The sequence below is a fragment of the Oryctolagus cuniculus genome, chromosome 3 (genome assembly GCF_964237555.1).
Source record: "Oryctolagus cuniculus chromosome 3, mOryCun1.1, whole genome shotgun sequence".
NCBI lineage: Eukaryota > Metazoa > Chordata > Mammalia > Lagomorpha > Leporidae > Oryctolagus > Oryctolagus cuniculus.
The window spans coordinates 180,278,323-180,289,107 of NC_091434.1; the positions used below are offsets into that span (position 1 = coordinate 180,278,323).

Below are 10,785 nucleotides of genomic sequence, written 5' to 3' on the forward strand. Positions count from 1 at the left end.
AGAAGCTCACAATCCAATAGAGAACTATGTAAGTCCTTGTAGTCCCACTTAAGTGTCTTTTTTCAGTATCAGGCTGTGAATTTGGATTCTGTTCAGCTCTCCTTGAGGAATCTTTTCTCCTGTACCCTGACCCGTGAGGAAGGACAATGTGACTTGGGTGTGTGAGTTCCTCTTTAATGTGCCTCTCCAGTGACAGATTCAGGCTGGACTCTGTCAGGTTTGGAGCCACCTACCTGCGGACCCTGCTGGGCAATGGGCTCATCATCCTCCTGATTGGGCCGGACACATGACTCTACCCAAGTATGTCTTCCTCTGCAACATCTCAGCCATGGACCTCTGCTAGACTGCCAGTGGGGTCTCCCTGGGGAAGAAGACCATCTCCTTTGTTGATGTAGGACCCAGCTTTTCTGCTGCCGGGCCCTGGGGGGCACTGAGCTCCTACTGCTGGCTGCAGTGGACTATGACCACTACGTGTCCATCTGTGACCCCCTGTGTTAGATGGCAGCAATGAGTTCAATGCTCTGTTCAGAGCTCACAGCCATCTCTGGGTTTGTGGCCTGGTTAAGTCAGCTGTGAAGACAGCAGTTGCCACATGTCTACTCACTTGTGGGCATGGCATGCTGACTCCTACACACACACACACCAGTTTTGCTGTGATGGACCCAAGCTTTGCAGTACAACTGGTACCCTGAACTGAATGCGAGGTAAGAACTTGGCAATGAAAAGAGAAAAGCATAAAAACTCAGAAGTGGGAAAAGAGGCTTCCCCTCCAGGCGATGAAGCTTGTACTACAGGATAAATTGTTTGCACAACTGCACACACAGTATGTGTTGGAAAGATGCACTCTGCTTTTAAAGGCCTGAATAAATAATGACCTAAGCTCTGGAATCTTCTTTGTTGCTCTGGCCTTTTCCCAACAAGATTTAAAAGCAGTTTATGACAATCAGAAATTTAAAATATGTGTGGCCTGAGTGAGCACCAGCATATGTTCCATAATCATTTTCACCATTGTCCTGTCAACTCTACCATATACAATCAATCAGTCAAACACCACAGTTAGTGAACATTCTCTTCTGTGTCCAGCCCTGGTTCCCTTCATCACCACTGTTGTCATTACAACTTCCCTCCTCCTGTGTGCGGCGAGCATCACAGGGCCTGAGGTACCATATGGGTCTCAGAAAAAACAGTAATCACTCAACAAATCTGTGCCAAGCTCCACTAAATGTAGCACACTGTGCAGGGTGCTGCGAAAGCCATAAGAAGCCCAATATGAGGTCTTTTCCCATAACCTGGAATTTATTTAGAATGGTAAGTAATAAATTACCCTGCCCCTCCCAAAAAAAAAAGAAGAAAAAGAAAAAACAAGTTAAAAGATAATCCAACCAACTTGTACAATCCAACATTTTTATTGCAAATAGTACACTTTCTTGCAACATTTGATCAATTGCACAATACTAGGTAGAGATCATTTTTTAAAAGACTTGTTTATTTAAAAGGCAGAGTTACATAGAGGCAGAGGCAGAGAGACAGAGAGAGAGGTCTTCCATTCACTGGTTCACTCCCCAGATGGCCGCAATGGCGGGAGCTGAGCCAATCCAAAGCCTGGAGCCAGGAGCTTCTTCCTGGTCTCCCACACGGGTGCAGGGGCCCAAGGACTTGGACAATCTTCCACTGCTTTCCCAGGCCATAGCAGAGCTGGAACAGAAGCAGAGCAGCCGAGATTTGAACCGGCACCCATATGAGATGCTGGCCGCTGCAGGTGGTGGCTTTACCCACTATGCCACAGCACCAGTCCCAAGATCAGAAATCTTAAGGCATTAACGAAATTCCCTTGTAAAGGGGAGAAAACCATGTGGTTTTCAAAGGAGTTAAAGGGGATAAAAAAAATGAAGCTGGGTCCTAGGAAATGGTAGAATTTGTACAGACGTGGGAATAAAAAGAGATGGGTTCATGCTTACTGAGTGGGGATGATATAACAAGGTAAGGAGATGGAAAGCAGGGAAGTACGCATGGGAGACCAGGAGGAAGCACCTGGCTCCACGCTTCAGATCGGTGCAGCACCAGCCGTAGCGGCCATTTGGGGAGTGAACCAATGGAAGGAAGACCTTTCTCTCTGTCTCTCTCACTGTCTAACTCTGCCTGTCAAAAATAAAAAAGAAGAAAGAAAGAAAATAGGGAAGTATAGCTGCGATAGAGTGAGAAAACCAGTTTGGTGAGAGCAAAAATTTCATTTTTGAAGAGTCCTGAGGAGGGTATGCCTAGGAAGATTTGAAAAACAAGGCCAAAATCCACATTACAGGCAGTGGCAAGACAGCAGGGGTTGGTGGGGGAAAGCACACCTAAGAGGGTGTTCAGAAGCCATCCCCTTTCTCCCCATCAGCCAGAAGACTCAAATAAGTAGCACAGTCTATTTTTTCTTCTTAAAAACTCTCTATGCTTATGTAGAAGGAGTAATTCCATCAACTATTTATAACACAACTTCCCTTAATTAGAGCAGATTTCTCAGACCAGGTAGAGTTCAAGGTAGGGCCAAAGACTAAAAGAACTGGGAAGCTGGATAACATAGACCACTGGTGTTCAGATCATAGAGAAATGTTAGAAGCAAAAATGCATAAACAGGTCTTGAAGTTGAGAATGAATAAAGGGTGTGACTGTCGTAAAGTGCCCTCTGCTTTCCTGTTTAGTTTTGTGTTCTTGTTTTCGCTCTTATCTTTTCAATGTGAGACAATACCACACGATCTAAGTAACACTCTGAAAACTCAGCAAAAATAAACAGTGCTTACCTCGTGTTTTCTCTAAGTGCTGTCTAAGACAACAAGCCCCATCTGATCTCATGCCACATCTCCAAAGGCAAATCCCTGGTAGGCTGGTCTTGCCTTGGCTAGGGAGGTACTTGGAATTTGATTTTCTGGTATTGATTCACAAATCAGAGTCTAAATCTCACCAAAGGCACTAGCCTGGAAATCCTTCAACCTACCTCCCCTGCTTCCAATAGTAAATCAATGCCTGATATCCCTCATAAAATCCAGGATCTCACAGCAAGCAATAGCTCAGCCTCCTGAAGAATAAAGGAAGTGCAAAGGCAGTCGGAATCAGAATGAGATTATTTTAGAATCACTTGGAGACAAGGGAGGAAGCAAGTGGGAACAACAGAACATTGTTCTGTGACTATTCCAAACAGACCTGAGGACTCACATGTAGCGGTCCCCTAACAGCAGGACCCCCCTGCTCTCAAATGAGCATAAGCCCAGTCTTCTCTACCAAGAACAAATCCTCCCATACAGAACGCTTAGCTTTGTGACCAGGAATACCACTCCAGAGAGCAGGTGTTCTTAGCCCGCAGCTGTTGACAGCCATCACAGTATGGGAGCACCTGGAATCATGTGTGAAATGTTAACTCATCCACAGTGTCATCACATCCTGAGGGGATCCTGCCACAACGCCCACTGCACCCCAAGTCTCTTCAAATAAAGCCAGGTCCTCCTTTCACACTGGCTGGTAGGCCTGGTGCTTTTCCTTCGTAGCACGTTCCCTTGTGTGTAATGAGATGCCTCCCTGTCTGGTCTGGCTAGATGCTTCCCCTGACTCCCCACAGGGCTGCAGACTCCACGGCAGAGGACGCCAAGCCTTGGGATGCTCACCACCTTACCCCCAGCACAGGGCCCTGATTTCACATCAACATTCAAAAAGTGTTTATTGCCTGAATCAATTCTCAAGCAGTCTGTGGTGAACATGTTCCAATTTATAGATTGGCTTATATGAATATGTTCTTAAATTTTTACAAAGATATTTTCACAAAAATGTCTTTTACAAGAAACTCTTAGTACAGAACTGCAATATTGGCTGCTGACTGATAACATCTGTTTCAGATAAGCCTTCCTGATTCCAAGGAATCAGCCTTGACCTTTAGAGAGGAACTCGTAGCCATGGTCAGGGGTCCATCACTACATCTGATCTCTCACAGAGCCAGTCTGGCTTTCAAAACGTTGTTGGTCTCTTTATCCCTTTTCTTTTTATTTTTTTAATTAATTAATTAATTTATTTATTTATTTTGACTAGTTAGGTGTCATGTAAGAGTACATCAGGGCTGGCACTGTGGTGTAGTGGGTAAAGCCGCCGCCTGCAGTGCCAGCATCCCATATGGGTGCCGGTTCGAGACCTAGCTGCTCCATTTCCGATCCAGCTCTCTGCTGTGGCCTGGGAAAGTAGTGGAAGATGGCTCAAGTCCTTGGGCCCCTGCACCCAAGTGGGAGTCCTGGAAGAAGCTCCTGGCTCCTGGCTTCGGATCGGCACAGCTCCAGCCGTTGTGACCAATTGGGGAGTGAATCGGTGGATGGAAGACCTCTCTCTCTCTCTGTCTCTCCCTCTCTCTGCCTCTCCTTCTCTCTGTGTGTAACTCTTGACTTTCAAATAAATAAATCATTTTAAAAGAAAGAGTAAATACATTACATATTTCAGTTCTTGCAGCCACTCTGAGTAGTCACTATTACCCCCATTTGAGATACCAAAAAACTAACGTATAAAGACCTATGGACACACATAATAAGAAATGTAGAAGCTCTGTATTTTTTAAATTAAAACACTACCAAAAATACAAAAGAAAGCCAAACAAGTGGATAGACACATCATGTCCCCATATAGATAGACATAGCATCGTAGACATACATTTCTATGTTAATCACACATTTGAAAGGATCCCAATTAATTTCCTAAAAATCAGTCTTTGGAATCACAAAGACTATTCTAAAAATAATAGCTAAAATTTTTCTAAAGAAGAATATTCATAAAGGAGGGCTAGTTTACCAGATATTTAATCATATAACAACATATAACTAAAATAAGTACAATGCTGTGATCCTGGTGTGCGCTTACACAAGGAGGTGAGGCATGACAGAAAATCCAGAAATAAGGCAATATATACAGGGATTTAACATATGATGTCAAAGTAGCATTTTTAAAGAAGTGAAGAAAAATTAATACTTAGTGTTAAGATAATAAGTTAGTCATCTGAAAAACAATAAAATTTATCAATATATGATACTTTATATCAAAATAAATTCCAAAAAGGTAAACTGTTTAGATGAAAAAACAAGAGCATGAAAATATTTTTTAAAATAAGAGAATTTTGTATAATATAAAAGTGAGGGATGCCTTCTAAGTATGAGAGAAAAATACCAGAATTATTTAAAACTCTTGGAGAAAATCAGCAAAAATTTTTGCGTGGTAAAAGCCATTCTTGCCAGCGCCGTGGCTCAATAGGCTAATCCTCTGCCTGCGGTGCCAGCACACCAGGTTCTAGTCCCGGTCGGGGCGCTGGATTCTGTCCCAGTTGCTCCTCTTCTAGTCCAGCTCTCTGCCGTGGCCTGGGAGTGCAGTGGAGGATGGCCCAAGTCCTTGGGCCCTGCACCTGCATGGGAGACCAGGAGAAGCACCTGGCTCCTGGCTTCGGATCAGCGTGATGCGCTGGCTGCAGCACGCCGGCCACGGCGGCCATTGGAGGGTGAACCAATGGTAAAGGAAGACCTTTCTCTCTGTCTCTCTCTCACTGTCCACTCTGCCTGTCATAAAAAAAAAAAAAAAAAAAAAAAAAAAAAAGCCATTCTTAAAAAAGTAAAGGAAGCAAAAAGTCAAACAAAAATGTGGAAGGTAAGGAATGGGAGTGGGTTCAAAGGCAAACATAGCATGATGGAGTTCTTCCAAGGGGATAAAATCGTTTTGTCTCTTGACTGTAGTTACACAATTCTATGCATGGGATAACATTGCTTATACCACACATGACTGTGAGTGTAAAATAACAGTGAAAACTAAATAAGGTCTAGACACTCATTAAAAGTAATATGCCAACATCAGCTTCCTGGCTTTGATATTGTATTACAGCCAAGTCACCTCTCACTGGGGGAGAAGAGAAAAGGTGTGTAGGACTCTACATTTCTACAGCTTCGCGTGAGTCAAGCATCACTTCACAATAAAAGTTTTTAATTAATATAACAATCAAGAACATTAAAATTAAAAACACTAGATTGCTGCTCATATCACAAATACAGCTAATTTGTTTAAATATAAAGAGCTCCTACAACCAATGAGACAAAAGCCAAAAAACAAATATAAAAAAATACTGTTGACAGAAAACAAACACGATGGCTCTAAAGACATAGAATAATTCTAAATCTCACTCCTAATAACAGTCATGAAGATTATAACTATATCAATACACAATTTTTACTTGACATTGGCAAAAAGTAATATTCATTCTCATAAATTGCTGGTAAGAAAGCAAATTCATGCAAATCTATGGAGGACAATATCTGTCAAAATTAGAAATTCAAATACCGCTTGATTCCATTTCATGGAATTTATCCTACAGATCATTTGCACATGTGCAAAATTGCATATCTAGATTATTCATTATAATATCATTATAATAGTAGAAGACAAGAAGTAACTTAAAAAACTACTCTCAGAGAAAATTAAAATTTCTCCCTATCAGGAATCCAGTTGCAATCTACTCTCTAGAGTTTTCACATTGACACTTTTTAGCAAAATCTTGGAATGCTGCCTTAGAGGCACCCATCTCTAAATAAAAGGTTTTTTTCCTGAAATCATTTTGAAAATGCTTACATAGTAGTTGAAGCAAAGTCTTTTAAAACCATATTGAAGTTTAAAACTTAATAGGGTGACTCTTTAAAAAAAAAAAAAAAACCTTAAAATAGTTTTCAGACACAAACTAAGAAATTCTTGGGTCTGTTTTCCAGAATAAAAGTACATGTTTATTCAGTGCAGATGTGACTTTGTGACATTTGCCTGAGGAGAAAAAAGAGTCCCAAAAACAGCTGCAAAAAATAGAAAGTCACAATGCATCCTTTTGTAAAAGAATAATAAACATGGGAAAAATTCTGTCACTAAAAACTTCAGAAAGAAGGAAATATGGAGCAAAACAATGGGGATATTAATGAGAACAGAGATGGGTTGGTGTAAAGAACTCTTCCAGGAAACTGAAATAAAACTAAAACTGCACTACCCAAGTTTGCAAGAGAAAAGGAATCTCCTAGCCCTGGCTCCTGCCAGCCACAGCCAATTGTCCCTTGGAACTCCCACTGTGACCATGACATTGTCCCCAGGATGGCTGTTGCTGCCACATCCACATGGAGTGCAGTTGTAGACACAAACGTTTTCTCTTAATGCCTCAGTAGGCATTTGGTTAACATGGGACAGTTAATCAAGACTTCTAAGTGTGGGACCCGCGCTGTGACACAGTAGGCTAAGCCTCTGCCTGCAGTGTTGGCATCTCATATGGGTACCGGTTCATGCGTTGGCTGCTCCTCTTCCAATCCATCTCTCTGCTAATGTGCCTGGGAAAGCAGTGGAAAATGGCCCAAGTGCTTGGGCCCCTGCACCCACATGTGGGGCACAGAGGAGGCACCTGGCTCCTGGCTTCAGATCAGCCCAGCTCCAGCCATTGTGGCCATTTGGTGAGTGAACCATCAGATGGAAGATCTTTCTCTCTGTAACTCTACCTCTCAAATAAGTAAATAAAATCTTAAAAAAAAAAAAAGACTTTAAAGTGAAGGCTTCCAGATAACAAAAGGGATACAAACATACAGAGCAGCACAAAATTTTATCTTTTGAATGTCCTGATAACATTGACTCTCTGAGATTCCTGAGGCTCTGTTTTATCAGTATTCTAAGAAAATAAAGCAAGCATGTTCAGAGTTCCTAGATTTTCTTCTCTCCTCTCCTTCGCAGAGAAAGCACCCCACAGCATGATCCTTGGTTCATCTGCCATTTCCATGTACGTGAGCCACGGTTCTGTTTTCCTCACCTGTATAAGGAGACACGGCCGTTTGGGTGACCCAGAAGCCCCTGGCCAACAAAAGTAGACGCCTGAACATACTGCGAAGCTTGAGATTGCTAGAGATGAGGATAAAGGGATGCAGACAGATGCACAGGTAGAGTATAATCTGCCATGGCCAGTACCACTCACTCTCCAAGGAGCTGAAGAATGTGCCATTGATGACCAGGGACGTGAAAGACAGAGTATAAAGAGTGAGGAAAGAAACGAGAGACCTCAGAGCTCTATTGTGAGCCTGGCCGCTGGAGTCCTGCAGGCTGTGGGCGTTGCGTTTCATTCTCCAAGCGTGCCTCCTCAGAGAACTAATCAACAGCACAAGTGAGAGCAGGAAAAAACAGCAAGGAATTGACAGGGTGACAAGTTTCACAGGCAGGAAAAAGTGAAATTCCATCCTCCTTTTCCACTCCTTGTAGGTGGTATTCCCAGAAAATTTTCTAAGTATGAGTCCTTGATGCAGAACGTGGTTCCCCCAAAACAACAGTAGAGTTGTGATGAAGGAAAGCAGGGCAAAGCCCAACAGGAACTGTGGCACCAACCGTGGGAGCCTCCACTTCAACCAGAGGAAGGCGGGGTGGGAGAAGTTAGCGATCTTCAGACAAAACAGGACGCTGAGCCAGGTGCCAAACCAGAACGTGGCCGTGTTCAGGAAGTGCCAGTGCAGATGCAAGAACTCGTGGGCACGACCCCTGTAGTACTCCTCCTGGTGGAGGTAGGAGAAGAAGGTGTCCCCCAGCCCCACACACTGCAGACAGATGCGGAAGGCACTCAAGCTAGCGAGAATCGTGTCTGAGGGAAGCAGCCTACCATGTCGCAGCCACTCCCTGCTCAATGCAAGCACAATGAAGCTGTTGGCCAGGATTCCCAGGACAGACAGCAGGACAAAGAGCAGCATGAAGAAGACCGTCAGGGCTGGCTGCATTCGGACCTCTCCTGCAGACACCACCAGGATGCTGTGGTCTCTGCCTCCTCTCTTTCCTCACTCAGTCTTTTCTGAAGGTGCAGAAGGTGGGTCAAGCTCTGTATCTGAACTGGAGCTCACTTAGACAGGAAGCAGCTTAGGTTAGGAAGAAAAGGTATACTCTCCGCTCACAAAGGATGCAAATGCCCTGGGGTCAGTTATCACTGGCCTACCAAATGTTCCTGATTTACCTTTTCTCATTTTGCCTGCAAGCTGCCACGCTTTGCATAAGTGTAGAGGATTTTTCAGGATCTCTGTGACTGAGTTCCGTTCTTATTCTAATGCCAGGCATTGTGAACACTCCTTTTCCCATCTGATCATTCTCAAGACTTTAAATATACAGGCAGGTGTTTAGCCTACTGGATAAGATGCCAGCTAAGATGCCCAAATTTCACATTGGAATGCCTATGCTCAATTCTTGGTTCAGGCTTCGGAGTCCGGCTTCTTGCTAACGCAGACTCTCTAGGGGGCCAAAGTGGTGGTTCAAGCAATCAGATTCCAGTCATGTAGGAAACCTGGATTGAGATCCCAGCTGCCAGCTTCAGCCTCAGTACAACCCAGCTGTTGCAGGCATTTAGGAGTGAAATAGTGGGTGGGAGGGAGATCTCTCCCCTCCCCTCCCCTTCCCTCCCCTCCCCTCCCCTCCGCTCCCCTCCCCTCCCCTCCTCTCAGAGTCTTTTAAAAATTATTTATTTATTTGAGATGGATAGAGAGAGGAGCAGGGAGAGATAAGGGAGAGGGGAAGCACTTTATCTCTCCCTGCTCCTCTCTCTATCCATCTCAAATAAACAAATAATTTTTAAAAGACTCTGAGTATACAGACAACATGGGCCAGGTATTGTGGTATAATAGGTTAAGCCCCACTTGGATGCTTGCATCCCATATCAGAGTGCCTGGAATCAAGTTCTGCCTCTGCTTCCACTCCAGCTTCCTGCTAATGCTCCTGGGAGGCAGAATAAGATGCAACAAGTACTTGAGTCCCTGCCACTCATGTGGGAGACCTGGAGGAACTTCCTGGCTCCTGCCTTTGTCCTGGCCCAGCCCCAGTTGTTATAGACTTTTGGGGAACGAAACACAGATAGATCTCACTTTCTGTCTCCCTCTCTCCTTTTTTCTGTAATTCCATCTTTCAAATAAATAAAATCTTTAAATATAGATGATAGACAGGTAGGTAGGTAGATAGATAGATGAAAGATTCACTAACCACAAAGAGACATCTAAGAAAAGTAATGATAACAAAGAAGTCTGTCTTAGCTGTGCTTCCCTTTCGTACACCCACTCTCATCCATGGACAGTCATATACCTTGGCCTACCTTTTCATCCAAATCTCTACTTTAAATCCTTCCTAGACTCTAAAATATAGGTAACTAATAATGGCCGAAAATGGTTTTGTGTTTCCAGTGACAGAATTCATTTCTTTGTGATTGTAGGGCTGAGGGCCCCTACATTTTGCTGGGTATTGGTTGGAGGCCACCCATCCACTGTCTAAGCTAAGAAGGATGTTTCAACATGGCCTCTTCTTAAATTCAGAAGAGGGAGTCTACTGGAAAGAGTCAGCCTTAATTAAAAGGAAGAAATCATAAAATGAAATCCTACCACCTTTGCCATATTCTACTAGCCAAAAGTAAGACAGAGTCCCCATTAGCACTCAAAGGAACTAGGCTGCACAGAAGTTTAACAACATGGTAGGGACCATGGGAGGCCACCTAAGATTTGTCAACCATACTGAGACAACATATCTTACAACGCATATGTGTCCTTCAACATCAACCTTAAAAAGAGATTCCTATGAGACCATGTTGAAAATCTTTTGTAACATATCTATCACCTCACTTAGTTATTATTTTCAACTTCTTTTCTCTATATAGTGAGAACATAAAAGATCTACCCTCTTCACAAATTCCAAGTACACAAAACATTATTTGTAAAAAAAATATTTATTTGTTGGAAAGACAGAGTTACACAGAGGAGGAAACAC

At 43.3% G+C, this 10,785-nt stretch overlaps 1 protein-coding gene across 1 annotated transcript; it reads right to left on the reverse strand.

The window, feature by feature from the left end:
• Positions 1-7,696: 7,696 nt before the first annotated feature.
• Positions 7,697-8,965, reverse strand: LOC103348636 (taste receptor type 2 member 41). The gene has a single exon (XM_008258112.4). It carries the CDS (start codon positions 8,766-8,768, stop codon positions 7,773-7,775), a length of 996 nt encoding a protein of 331 aa, XP_008256334.1. The 5' UTR covers positions 8,769-8,965; the 3' UTR covers positions 7,697-7,772.
• Positions 8,966-10,785: the final 1,820 nt, after the last annotated feature.

Excerpts from the sequence above, each read along its gene's own strand:
- LOC103348636 (XM_008258112.4), bottom strand. The coding sequence starts at position 8,768 with ATGCAGCCAGCCCTGACGGTCTTCTTCATGCTGCTCTTTGTCCTGCTG.